General features: G+C 38.8%; 1 protein-coding gene across 4 annotated transcripts in view; it reads left to right on the top strand.

Moving 5' to 3' along the window:
* LOC132228215 (chromatin remodeling regulator CECR2) overlaps positions 1-14,915 on the top strand; it is a 240,285-nt gene that overhangs the window by 173,429 nt on the left and 51,941 nt on the right. For all 4 annotated transcript variants that reach the window (XM_059684234.1, XM_059684237.1, XM_059684235.1 and 1 more), the window contains exons 2-7: positions 85-179; positions 3,437-3,620; positions 6,020-6,159; positions 6,914-7,018; positions 10,427-10,476; positions 11,241-11,401. In XM_059684234.1, coding sequence (XP_059540217.1) covers positions 85-179; positions 3,437-3,620; positions 6,020-6,159; positions 6,914-7,018; positions 10,427-10,476; positions 11,241-11,401 — 735 coding nt within the window. The remainder of the gene's footprint in view (positions 1-84; positions 180-3,436; positions 3,621-6,019; positions 6,160-6,913; positions 7,019-10,426; positions 10,477-11,240; positions 11,402-14,915) is intronic.

Here is a 14,915-nt window from a genome sequence, read left to right on the forward strand (position 1 = left end):
CATCAGGGGGTGGGGAGGCAAGGCATATGGATGTTAAGAAATCTCTGTGTTTGATCTCTCAACTCTCTCTCTCTTCCTTCTCAGGAGTTAGAAGCAGCTCTTCACAGAGATGATGCAGAGTTTATTAGTGACCTAATCGCCTGCTTGCTTCAGGGCTGCTACCAACGAAGGGATATCACGTGAGTAATTCTGATCTTACTAAATTTTTTGAAGAGAGAACCAACCAATCAACCAGTCATCAAAATGTTTCATGTCAACTAACAAACCAGTACTGATCATTAGCCAAAACGACATAACAGTGTAAACTGAGTATTTACAAATGGATTCCCAAGTCTTGTGTTTGGTTCTTTCTGCAGTTGACTTTTTAAAATGTTCTAATTGATTTTAGAGAGAGAAGAAGGGAGAGGCGGGGAGAGAGAGGTAAAGAGATAGAGAAACATCAAGATGAGAGAAACATCGATTGGTTGCCTTCTGTATTCTTCCTGACCAGGAATTGAACCAGTGACCTCTTGGTTCCTGGGTTTACACTCACCTGCTGAGCCACACCAGCAAGACAACGTTTCTTTTACATCGGTGTTTCTCTCTCTCTAAAATCAATAAAAACTTTTTTTTTAAGTTGTTTTTGCTGAGCTGGTGTGGCCCAGTGATTGAGTGTCAACACATGCACCCAGAGGTCATGGGTTTGATTCCCAGTCAAGGCACATGCCCGGGTTGTGGGGGCTTGATTCCCAGTAGGAGACATGCAGGAGGCAGCCAATCGATGTTTCTCTCTCTTCGATGTTTCTCTCTCTCTCTCTCTCTCTCTCTCTCTCTCTCTCTCTCTCTCTCTCTCTCTCTCCTTTCCTCTCTGTAAAAATCAATGAAAATATTTTGTGTTTTGTTTTTCTTCTTGAATTTCAGATGTTTTAAAGAAAGGGATTTCTATATATATATATATTAAAGGCTAAGTGTCCATCTTTCCAACCGTTAGCTATGTTGCACACTGACCACCTGGGGGCAGACGCTCAACACAGGAGCTGCCATGACGCGCACTGGCCATTTAAAAATAAATAAAGGCAACACGGACCTGGTGCCGACAAACCAACACTAGGCTTCCCCCAAGTGGAACACAGGCCTCGCCACCACCCTGGAGCAACACCCCACCAAATTGCAGCCCACGCACAAAATGTGACCCATAGCCCAGCCCAGAAGTGGTGGCCGTGGGTGCTGGGTAATGATGTCACATAGCAATGCGCAGCTTCCTCTCCCTAGCAACTAGCCTCCTTGGAGTTTCTTCAGCCCAGGAACCCAACTTGCATTATAGCCAGGTGCAAACATTTTACAGTTTAACCAAATGTATGTGAAGCATTTTCCCATGCCTCATCTCATTTGATCCTCACGGAAGTCCTGGAGTAGGTAGATAGGAGACTCAGTAGAATCCTATTTTCTTTTCATTAGCCGGAAAACAGAGATTTAGAAAATTTAGAAACTTGACCCAACTGAAAAGAAGTAAGAAATGGTGGAACTTGAAAATGACTTCAGGTTTTCTCACTGCTCAGAATATAGTCAAACACTGCTGCAGTTAAATATTTTACCCTTTGTTCTCCTGCGTGATCTACAATAATAATCTGTTTCATGTTGATATTCACTGCTGTGTTGCTGACAATTACCTGAAAGAGATGTTGAGGTCCTTCACTGGGCTGGAAAAAGTTTAGTTAAATCAGAAAGCAGGTCTAATTAAGCAAGTTTATTCTATATCTATAAAAGGTTAAGTTGACTGGCGCATGCACGATACATATAAAGCTAACGCTGGTGCTAGTTGCATGCATGTGTTTCCATCTGTCATTGTCGATTGTGAATTTGATTGCCACTTCCATTATAGAGAAAGGGCTAATAGCAATATTAAAATATTTCTTCTAATTAATTTTCTTTCATTGTGCACCAATCTGTGCACCAGGACACTAGTAGATTTATATAAGAAGGTATATTTATATACAAGGAGAATGATCGCATTTTGGCTAAGATCAAGTGTATGTACAAGGAAAATGAATTGTCTTAAATTATAAACTGTCAAGTATCTCGTGATAAGGTGGTATGGAGATGCCAAGAAAACTGTTAGCAAAAGTGATATAATTGAAACTGAGTAGGATAAAGGTGCTTTTGGAAAGGAATATCAAACATGCAGTTGTTTGGGATAGGTAGAGGCTTTCAGGCAGATTGTAGGCACAAAGAACAACACTGTACATTTACAGTGTTTGTTGAGTTAGTATGTTTGTGCTTCCATTGCCTCGCACTGGAATATGAAAGTTCTCCCTGGCCTGGCCCAGCCTGTCTCCTGCCACTTTCTCCACTGAAGCTATCATTCTGGTGAAATGATCTCTATGTCATAGATTCCTCGTTTTATTTTACTCTAGGAAAAACATGCCTTGTTGTTTGAGGTGCTTGGTGTGCATTAGGAATTCTAGAAAGTATGTGGTAGATAAAGGAATTTATTACCAAAGAGATATTGTCATCTTCTTACTCCTTGATACCAAAAAAATACCCCCTTTTATTTTCAAATTCATCATTGCCACACTATCAGCTTTTTACCACCAGTTTGAACTGCACTTTGTCCAGCTAGGGCTGACATATAATTCTTGTAAGACATCTTTGCTTAGTGAGAGAAAAAATTTTAAATCATTAAGTGACATTATAACCAGATTCATTAATTGGAGTGTAGAATAACCATGTGACAAACACTTTAACACTTTATTAGGTACTTATCAAAATACAGAGAATTTCCAATCAAACTCTAACTGAAAAAAAATTTAGATTGCCATCAAGCTGCCTTAAATGTTTCCTATAGTTTTTCTAAGCCATTTTCAGAATTTAGAATATAGTATTTTATAATATGCCCTAAAATTTATGTATAACAGAATATAAAATTATAGTTGCACATTGGAGTAAATACTTGTATTCTAGAGAGGTATTATTCATCTTTGCATTTTAACCTGAAATATAATTAATTAGGCTAGGCAGACATTGAGTTTCCTTTTTGTTTGTCATCTAAGTCGTAGACCTAATTTTGAAGTGGCATCCAAACTCTGTGTTCTCTTTATCTGTACAAGCAAAGATAAAACTGTTGGCCTCAGCTTCACAATCCATACCATTGATTAGTAAACTTTTACCTATTTTACCAGAATGTGCTGTCAGTGGTCTAAAATAAAACTATCTACTCTGTGAGAAACTCTTAACATATTTGTTTTCTTTGGAATTTGTCAATAGAAAGTCCAAATAGATAGTATAATAACATGAGGCTTCAGAAAGGGACTTTTAGACCCTTCCTGTTACTGCCTCTTCATTTTCTGCTTTCTATTTAAGATTTGTCAGCTGTCAAACCACCAGCTCTCTTTCCCCTGCCCTACCTACTCTCTGTATTTTATATTAATGTATTTTTGTATCGGGGCCATCTGGCTAGGCCTCAGACATTCCACAGCTACCTAGAGGACATCATTAACTACCGCTGGGAACTGGAGGAAGGGAAACCCAACCCGCTGAGAGAAGCCAGTTTCCAAGACCTGCCTCTTCGTACGCGTGTGGAGATCCTACACCGCCTCTGTGATTACCGGCTAGATGCAGATGATGTCTTCGATCTTCTCAAGGTGCTTAACTGGCAAGCCCTTGCCCTAGAGCAGCAATTTTCAACCTTTTCATCTCATGGCACACTAAAATTTCTTAGCACACCAAAAAATATATTTTTGTCTGATCTGACCAAAAAATAGGTATGATTTTGATAAATTCACATAGAATGGGTATTGTTAGCTATTGTCTTTTTTTTTTTTTTTTTTTTTTTTTAATCTAAGGCAGTGGTCAGCAAACTGCGGCTCGCGAGCCACATGCGGCTCTTTGGCCCCTTGAGTGTGGCCACGAAGTTTCAATTGCACTGTATGTGCGTGCCTGCACGTGGTATTTTGTGGAAGAGCCACACTCAAGGGGCCGCAGTTTGCCGACCACTGATCTAAGGGAAAAGAGGTCATTGCCCCTATCTAAATAGTCAGGTATTTCATGTTTTAAAATTCTTGCAACACCAGTTGAAAATCGCTGCCCTAGAGGAAGAAAAACACCAACATGTTTCCTAAAGTCTGAAATTTGATTTAACTAATTAAAATATTTATTGAAAGTCGAAGACTTTAACATGTTTATGCAAGTGAAGTTTGTCCCTACAGGTTTATACACATTATTAAAAAAGTGCTAGAGAAGGAAGGTATAGTTCTTCACTCCCCCTTATTCTATTGTTATCTATTTAGAAGTCTGTCTCAGAGTGGGAGGGTGTAGGCCAGGGGTGGGCAAACTTTTTGACTGGAGGGCCACAATGGGTTCTTAAACTGGACCGGAGGGCCAGAACAAAAGCATGGATGGAGTGTTTGTGTGAACTAATATAAATTCAAAGTAAACATCATTACATAAAAGGGTACGGTCTTTTTTTTTTTTTCTTTTTTTTTTTTTTTTTTTTTTTTTATTCATTTCAAATGGCGGGCCATAGTTTGCCCATGGCTGGTGTAGGCTACTGCTTTTCATTCATAGGAAGGACAATTTCTAATCCTGTTCAGTTAGAAATGATCAAATATATTGATGACTTCTCAGTTCAGCCCTACTCATGTACATGATATAAAAATCATTGTGCAATTTAGCACAGTCTACTGAAAACTCAAGGATTTTAATAGCAATGACCCTGGGGTAAAGTGGGTACTGTAGTTTATGATAGATCTACAATAGAGGATCATGTGAGACAGCTTTCATACAGCAGATTCTGCTCTGTTGTAATTGTCTTTTTTTTTATGGATGCACACATAAAATAAGTCAAGCCAAATATATAATGCTAGAGGCCCAATGCACGAAATTCGTGCAAAAGTGGGCCTTCCTTCCCCCAGTTGCCGGGACCTGGGCTTCCCTCGCAGAAGGAGGCCCTGCCCACCCGCCGCAGCCTGCCCATCAGTGGCCTGGGCCTCCCTCTACAGCAGTGGCTCTTAACCTTCCTACTGCCGCGACCCTTTAATACAGTTCCTCATGTTGTGGTGACCCCCACATAAAATTATTTTCATTGCTACTTCATAACTGTAATTTTGCTATTGTTATGCATCGTAATGTAAATATCTGATATGCAGGATGTATTTTCATTGTTACAAATTGAACATAATTAAAGCATAGTGATTAATCACAAAAACAATATGTAATTATATATGTGTTTTCCGATGGTCTTAGGCGACCCCTGTGAAAGGGTCATTCGATCCCCAAGGGGTCGTGACCCACGGTTGAGAACAGCTGCTCTACAGGGTAATCATGGGGTGATGGCTGGGCCCCCCAACAATTGCATCAGACCCACCTTGACTGGCCTGGCACCAGTGAGTGTCATAGTGTGGTCCTGGATGGTCATTCTGCTGTTCAACTGTTTGGTCAATTTGCATATTATGCTTTTATTATATAGGACTAGAGGCCTGGTGCACGAAATTCGTGCACAGGGCGGGTGAGGGTGGGAGGGGGGTTCCTCAGCCCGACCTGCAGCCTCTCCAATCCAGGAGCCCTCAGGGGATGTCCTACTGATGGCTTAGGCCCACTCCCCATGGTTCTCTGCTCTCTGTGGGGCCTGCCTGCTCCACACCATGGCGATGGGCAAAGCAGGCCCTACTGGGCACTGCCTACAGGCAGTGCTTCCCTGCTCCGGGTTGCCACAGCAATGCCTTCTGAGCTCACATTGCTGGGGTGACGCTGCCAGCATCCTGACCCGGCTGCTATGGGCACCGCCATCTTTGTCACGGAGTGGCAGTTAAGTTGCATATTACTCTTTCATTAGATAGGGTGTTCATCAAAATTCCTTTTGATTTCTTTTTTTGTAGATGAAATGGGAGCAGTGTATTTCATATGCCCTGACTGAATATTACTTAGGTACTTGGGCATGTTTAAATATAAGGTATATCTGAGTATAAATTTGGAATCCTTATTAAGTTTTCTCCTCTTTTGTTCCCCATATCCCCAAACCTCTTTTTCCTGTTCTTGAACCTAGGGTCTAGATGCAGACAGTCTCCGCGTGGAGCCATTAGGTGAAGATAATTCTGGGGCACTATATTGGTATTTCTATGGAACTCGAATGTACAAGGAGGACCCAATACAAGGAAAATCCAACAGAGAACTCTCTTTGAGCAGGTACATTGTTTAAGATCAGAGCTTTGATAGCTAGTGTACAGAAATGTCATTAAAACTAAATGCATCAGCAGCACTATTTTTTTTTCTTATTAAGGAATTAATTATGATAGCACACCTGCAAAGAGATAGAAAGGGAGTTGTTTCATACAGAAATAAAAAGGAATTGAACTGTAGCCACTAATAGCAAGTGGTGAAAGGTTCTGTTTTGCTGTGAGGTTTCTGAGGAGCACCACTTCCCTTATCAGCGACTGTTCTATACAGCAGGTTCTTAGCAGTACAGTCATTTCACTGCCATTGTTTTCCTCTTTTGTACTCAATGTCTGAACCATAGCCTTACTAACTACTCTTAAATGAGGAAGAATCCTTTCCATAGCATCCTGTAATGATGCTACCATCTTTTCTTATTGCAGTGCTCACTATTAGGAAAGTGTTAGGTCTTACTCAGATTTTAATATTGTAAAATGTCAGTTTTCCTTGATTCAGCATTCTAATGGAAGATTGGAAGTCACCCTGCCCTTTCCCTATGATGGCTGTATTTAACACATTAAGCGCCCAGTCAGTCACCAGTGACTGACACTATACTTTCCATCTGGAAGACAAAACAGGCTGGGTGCGTAACGTGTTAATCTATTTCAGTAGCCTCATGGCTAGGAAAGCTGTACTTACAATACATCAGTACTATGACAAAGCATTTCTATTTAATATGCTGTCAGTACTATGATAAAACATTTCTATTTAATATGTTGTTTCTTAGGGAAAGTGAAGGACAAAAAAATGGCTCAGGCATTCTTGGGAAAACAGGAAAAAGAAGAGGAAGACCCCCCAAACGGAAGAAACTACAGGAGGAGATTATAGTGAGGTAAGACAATCTTGTTAGTCCTTGACGGTTTTAGATCCTCTTGCTGAAAGGAACCTATTTTCACTTGTTCCTCATGCCGTGAAAAGGACATGGGACCTAAATTATGGAGACCTGGATCAGAATCCTCATGGAATTATAAGTGTGTACTAGGAAATCAGAAACCCTAGCTGCATGACCTCTAGCAGGTTACCTATTTTCTAGGTAACCTGTTTTATTGGACAGTGGACGTACTAATAGGAATAATGATTAACTTGAAGTAGACAATGTGACAGTGTAGCAGATTGAAAAACTATGCTCATCAGTATGTATTAACTTCTAAAAAATTTGTTATGTCACACATTTTTATAGGAACATGGAGCAAATTAATTCTGTGATTGTGTTAATAATCAGCATTTTAATAGACATATCTTATATAAGTTTAGGGTTAGTTCTTTCCCATTAGGGAGATTTTAGTAGCAAACCTGCTTTGTTTTGTTTAGAATTCAATTTCCTAAAATAAAGGCAAGTTATTAAACATGTTTTAAAGTATTTTATATTTAATTTTAGCAAAGAAAAAGAGATTCTGTTACATTTGGGAATTTTTAGAGGCCTGGTGCACGAAATTTGTGCAGGGGAGGGGGGTCCCTTCAGCCCAGCCTTGCACCCTCTCCAATCCAGGACCCCTTGGGGAATGTCTGCAGGGATTGGACCTAAACTGGCAGTCAGACATCCCTCTCACAATCCTGGACCGCTGGCTCCTAACTGCCCCCCCTGCCAGCCTGATCACCCCTAACCGCCTCTGCCTGCTGGCCTGATTTCCCCTAACTGTACCCTCTGCCAGCTTGGTCGCCCCACACAGCCTGCTGTTCAGTCATTTGGTTGTCCCTCACTACCCCGCCTGCTGGCCTGGTCGCCCCACTCAGCTGCTGTTTGGTTGTGCGTCCAGTTGTTTGGGTCATGACAGCCCCTGGCTTTTTATATATTAGGATGTCATTATCTTTTAGGAAATTGCAGCATGTGAATCTTAGTGAAGGGTTTTCAGAATCTGACCTATACTGTGTAAATATACTTAAGGATCATATCTGTTATTATACACCTGTGGAAGTTAGGTTGTATTCTTAAAAACGAATGACACGTCAATCTGCTCAGTCCCTCTAAATTTTAGCATTGATAAATAATCTAAATGCTTGAAGTAAGCCAGATTTTTTACTGTTATTTATTAACAACTTAAAAGTATTTCTAGGAATCAGATTATGAATAAACCTATCAGAATTTGATTTTATTTTACATTTAAGAATCAGTATTCTGCTTAACTTTCAGAAATTGGACCACAGATTGCAGCTTTCCTTCCACAGTGTTTCTGAGAAATGTCCTATAATTATGTTCTGTACACACAACATCTGTTTCTGGATTTTGTTAGCAATCTATACCTCCTTAAGTATTCAAAAAGCTGCTTCATATCTATCTCCATTTCTCTATAAGTGAAATTAAAGTACCTTAGTGTTAGGAATACAGTAAACCCTCAATTTTGCACACCTCAATTTAATGGACTTTGGATTTAATGGACAAAATTTCCAGTCCGTATGTCATATGTGAAAATTAACACCTTGTTAATTTTAAAATTCTTTTAACCAAGACTTGCTACAGGTTATTTTTGTTGTTATTAATTCACTGGGTTTTTTGTGTGTGCTTTTTTTTAACTGATTTCACAGAAGAAGGGAGAGAGGGAGAAAGAGATAGAAACTTAGATGAGAGAGAATCATCAATTGGCTGCCTCCTACATGCCCTCCACTGGGAATACAGCCCACAATTTTGGCATGTGCCCTGGCTTGGAATTGGACTGTGACCTCCTGTTTCATATGTTGATGCTTAACCACTGAGCCAGGGCTTCACTGTTATTTTTAACAGATTTTTGCGAACAGGCCATATTTTGAAAAAAACACTTTAGTAATTTTGCCAACATAATAAGTATTACATATCTACAAGTATAGTCTACATTTAAATCCAAGAGTCACCTCTTATAAACAATGTTCAGCAAATGAATAGCACATGGTTACACCACATCTCGCAGGTTCTGTTGTCACTTGGTGTGACTTTCTGCAGCAGTTTCTACTTGTACCATGGATGTTCCTACATGCACTAAGCCACGCCCCAGCCACGTGCATTTGTTTACTCGCAGTGACTGGTGAATACAGCATTTATTGGATTGCTTCAGTATAAATTTAAAATTACAGTTATACATATAGAAAACTGAAATTAAACTTTCCATACATAGTTAATTTTAATTATACAAATGTGTCTACATTAGTTAAAACAGGTAAACTAAACTAATTTGTCAATTTTTAACATACACATTCAGAAAACCTACCTTATTATATAACGAACTTTAGGCTTTAATGGACAGTCCTCACCCAAATTAGTCCATTATATTGAGGTTTTACTGTTTAGAATCTTTTATCAAGCATACATAGACTTGTGCCTCTAACAGTGATTTTATTCTTGATAGCTCTATATTTAAATATTTTTATATTAAATAAAGTTTAAAATTCAGTTCCTCAGTCACATCAGCCACAGCACATTTAAGTGCTCTGTGGCCACATGTGGCTCATGGCTACCAAATTGACAGAAACAATATAGCACATTTTTATTCGCACAGAAAGTTCTGTGGAACAATATGTCTAGTATGACTCAGGGTACAAATAATTATGATCCTTAACACTCATGCTGAACATTTTCGCATTTTAGAATTTAATGCCCATCATCCCTGTAAGGTCAGCATATTAACAACTCCATTTTATAGAAACATTAATTAATTTTCACGAGGTCATCGTTAGTGCCAAGTCTTATTCTTAACCTATATCTTTAACCTCTACCTTATATGAGGCTAAATTTAAATATAGGATTGGCAAAAGGAGGTTTACAGTTGTTAATACGTGAAACAGTTAATTCTTGTATTATTATTTATTAATTATTTATTTGTCTTACAACTGCAAACCTATTTTTGCCCACCCTTGTATGCCGTATCTTCAGTGTAGCTTTGAGTTAAGGGAGTACAACATTGGAATCTTTATACTTCTTTTTTTCTTGGTGTTTAACTGTTAACACTTTATAGTTCTTTTTTCCCCTCTTGGTATTTAACTGTTAACACTCCTCTATTTGATATTTTTTGATGTTTTAAAAGTTAATATTTTCCTATGATTGATGTTACCATAACAATGAGTCCCTATGTCAGTTTTTTCTCTCTATTCCAATACATCTACATCCTAGTATTCATTTTTTCAGTAGTCATTTCTTATAACCTTACCCTCTTGATACACACACACACACACACACACACACACACACACACTCATATTTAGTTGGGTCTACCTGATAGGGGAAATAACAGTTTTGAACATGTCTGTGTTTAATTGTTAATCTCTTTTTCAGTGAGAAGCAGGACAAAAATTCCATGGCATCTGAGCCACAGACAAGAAATGGTAATGACCTCTGCTGGAGTTTTTGGAAAAGATTAAGTCAATGCAATTGATTTGTATTGTGATGGGGATTCTCATTTTCCAGAGTCATACACCGCAGTTGTGATTATTGCAGTACCATCTAACTAGCCTTGCTGCCCTTCAGTTCTCTCTTCCTTGTACTTTATTCTGTGCCTGTCTCTCCTGAAGGATAACTTTATATCAGGAGTAGTTCTTTTCACTTTTGCCCTGTTACCTGGCCTCAGTGTAATATCTACCCAAACATTTAGGTGAATGAGCAACTTCTGAAAGAGCAAGCAATCTTTTTAATGTAAAATGCTTTACTACATAAAAGAGTATACTGGTTTCCTATTGAGATTTCAATTTTGTAATCCAAATCGCATAATTTGGAGGAGAATATAAATTTAATAATAGTATCTTAATGTCTGTGAAATGGAGAAGATGCTGCAAAAGGTCAAATCAAAACTATTTGCATAGGAAAAAATAAACACTTAAGCATTTCTACTATATTCACATCTACCCTATAAAGGTCACAAAAGTTATATTTATATTGCTTTTGGTCAGTATTCTCTGTTAGCTGTAAACAGTGATAGTAACAGGAAAATCAAAAGTATACATTATCAGTCTTCAAATAAAAAAGGAATAGGTCTTTTATTCTGATTTCCTGGTTTTGCTCATGAGCCAGAGTAAAAAAAAAATTGAGAATAAATAGGAAAAGATTTATTTAATGAACCCATCCCTTTTTTTTTTTTTTTCCGGGTCCCAAGGGCCAGGTCAAGGCACTTGGTGGCTCCTGTGCCAAACAGAAGAAGAATGGAGACAGGTCACTGAGAGTTTTCGAGAGAGGACCTCCCTTCGAGAACGGCAGCTCTATAAGCTCCTCAGCGAGGATTTCCTACCCGAGATCTGCAACATGATTGCCCAGAAGGTATGCAAAGGAAAAATATTCCTCCCCTCTGTATTAGGTGTAAAGCTGCATTGTTTTAAGGATTATTCATTAGAGCTTTTAATACATTCCACTGTCTCCTGGATGTGGACCTTTATCCTTTCTTCTCTGGAATATTATAATGGGACCTCATGTCACTCATGGGCCTTGACTGTGGACAACATAATTTAATTCTCTTTATCCAAGAAGTCCTAAACCCTCCACACCCACCCCCTACTTCATTGCTAAGAGTGCCTTTTCACAATCAGGAAACATTCCCTGAACCCCCAGGTATGTCTCATATCACCCTCTGCATAACTCTCTCTATATGCTTTTTCCCCAATCATCATCTTATTGTCTGTCTCTTTTCCCCTAAGCAACAATCTCTAACAAGTATTTGTCTTTGTATGTCCAGTGCCAGCTCTTTTTCCCAGCTCCATCTGAGCTGTATGCCCTCTTCTCCACTTAAGGGCAAGTTGTAGTTTCATAAACCATACAGCCTATGTTTTCATGTATATGCATCCTAATTTCTGACTTTTGCAAACATCTCTCCCCCTCTACTTCCCTACCCATTCAAATACTTCTCTCCCAAAAACTCCACTTAAAGTCATTATTTCCTTGAGCTGTCCATTGCTCCTAGTCTTAGGATTGTCCTCCCTAACATGTTAATTCATCGCTTACTTAATTCCATTGTGAATTTAAGCTTCTTTAGATTAAGGACTATGTCCTACTCATCATTTTGACCCCCACAGCACCTAATATAATGTCTTTCCGTGGTGGGTGCTCAGTAATAATTTACTTTGCTTGTTTCATTTCCATAATTCTAATACACGTTAATAGAAGACAAAAAATTTGACAGCCTGCCAATAAAATATGAAGAGAAAATATTTATAAATTACTAGGGGCCCAGTACACGAATTCATGCACCTTGCTGTGGGGCACGAGGTTGCAGCAGGCACAGGGGCGGGTCTCAGCCCATCCTCCACATTCCCGCCACCTTCATTTCCACACGCTGACAGCTCCAGCTCCACTTGCACCCGCTGACAGCGCAGAGCGATTGGGGCCAGCACCAACAGCAGGTGCAAGCAGCGGCTGCTGCCCCAATCACCCTTCAGGAGCAGGGGGAGGTGGAGAAGCCCTCAGGGGAGATCAGGATCGGAAGCCACCACTTGCACCCACTGACTGCACCAGTCTGCATTCCCACCAGCAGTATACTACAGTTCCCTTTTCTTCACATCTTCACCAGTTATTTTTTAATATATTTTTATTTATTTGAGAGGGGAAAGGAGAGGGAGAGAGAGCTAGAAACATCAATGATGAGAGAGGGTCATTGATCGGCTGCCTCCTGCACACCCCCCACTGGGGATCAAGCCCACAACCCTGGGCATGTGCCCTTGATCAGAATCAAACCCTTCAGTCCCCATGCCACACTATCCACTGACCCAAACCAGCTGGGGCTCATTTGTTGATTTGTTAATGGTAGCCATTCTGACAGGTGTGAGGTGATACCTCATTGTTTTAATTTGCATCTCTCTGATGATCATTGACTTTGAGCATTTTTTCATATGTCTCTTGGCCATCTGTATGTCCACTTTGGAGAATGGTCTGTTTAGTCCTTTGCTCATTTTTTTATTGGATTGTTTGTCTTCCTTTTGTTAAGTTGCATGCATTCCTTATATATTTTATATATTAACCCTTTATCCGATATATCATTGCCAAATATATTCTTCCATACCATGGGCTCCCTTTTCATTTTGTTGATGGTTTCTTTTGCTATGCAAAAGCTTTTTATTTTGATGTTGTCCTATTTATTTTCTCCTTAGTTTTCTTTGCTTTAGGAGATGTATCTGTAAACATATTGCTACAAGAGATGTCTGAGAATTTGCTGCCTATAGTTTCTTCTAGGATTTCTATTGTTTCACAACGTATATTTAAATCTTTTTCCACTTTTAGTTTATTCTTGTGTATGGTATAAGTTGGTGGTCTAGTTGCTTTTTTTTTTTTTTAATATATATATCTGTCCAAGTTCTCAACACCATTTATTGAATAGACTGTCTTGACTCCTTTGTCAAATATTAATTGAGCATAATGAGTTCTCCTGTACTGTCCCATTGATCTATATGCCCATTCTTGTGCCAGGCAGCTTTGAGTATAGTGGCTTTGTAAGTATAACTTGACATCTGGTATTGGGATTCCTCAACATTGTTCTTTCTCAAGATTGCTGAGAATATTCAGGGCCTTCTTTGGGTCCATATAAATTTTGGGAGTATTTGTTCTAGATCTGTGAAATACGTCTTTGGTATTATAATAGGAATTGCATTGAATCTGTAGGTTGCTTTGTGTAGTATGGACATTTTAATGATGTTAATTCTACCAGCCAATGAACACAGTATTTTCTTCCACTTGTTTTTGTCTTCCTCTATCTCTTTTTTCAACGTCCTGCAGTTTCCCAAGTACCAGCTTTTTACCTACTTGGTTAATTTTATTTGTAAGTTTCCTAATTTTTTCTGTTGCATTGGTAAATGGAATTGTTTATTTAGTTTCTCTTTCTGAGAATTCATTATTGGTATATAAAAATGCCATGGACTACTGGGGCTTAATTTGTATCCTGCTATGTTGCCAAATTCATTTATTAAATCTAGTCATTTTTTGATGGAGTCTTTAGGGTTCTCTATGTACAGAATCATGTCATCTGCAAATAATGAGAGCTTTACTTCCTCTTTTCCAGTTTGGATGCCTTTTATGTTTTCCTCTTGTCTGATCACTGTGTCTAGGACTTCCAGTACCATGTTGAATAAAAGTGATGAAAGCAGACATCCCTGTCTTGTTCCTATTCTTAAGGGAAAAGGTTTTAGTTTTTGCCCATTTAGTATGATGTTTGCTGTAGGTTTGTCATATGTTGCCTTTATTATGTTGAGATATGATCCCACTATTCACATTTTTCAGAGAGTTTTTATCAAAACTGGTTGTTGGATTTTGTTGAATGCTTTTTCTGCATCTATTGATATGATCATGTGATTGTTGTCTTTCAGTCTGTTTATGTGATGTAGCACAATTATTGATTTTAGGATATTGTACCAGCCTTACATCCCTGGAATAAATCCCACTTGGTCATGCTGTATGATCTTTTTAATATATTGCTGGATACGATTTGCTAATATTTTGAGGATTTTAGCATCTATGTTCATCAGGGATATTGGCCTGTAATCTTCTTTCTTTATAGTGTCTTTTGGCATTAGAATAATGCTGGCCTCATAAAAAGATTTTGGAAGTGTTTCTTGGACTTTTTGGAATAGTTTGAGGAGTATACATGTTAATTCTTTGAATGTTGGGTAAAACTCCTATGAGAAACCATCCAGACCAGAACTTTCATTTGCTGGGAGTTTATTATTATTATTATTATTATTATTATTATTATTATTGGCCCAGTGCATGAAATTCATGCATGGGAGGGTGTCCCTCAGCCCAGCCTGCACCCTCTCCAAACTGGAACTCCTCGGGTGATGTCCAACTGCCG

This window comes from Myotis daubentonii, chromosome 2 (genome assembly GCF_963259705.1).
Source record: "Myotis daubentonii chromosome 2, mMyoDau2.1, whole genome shotgun sequence".
Lineage (NCBI taxonomy): Eukaryota > Metazoa > Chordata > Mammalia > Chiroptera > Vespertilionidae > Myotis > Myotis daubentonii.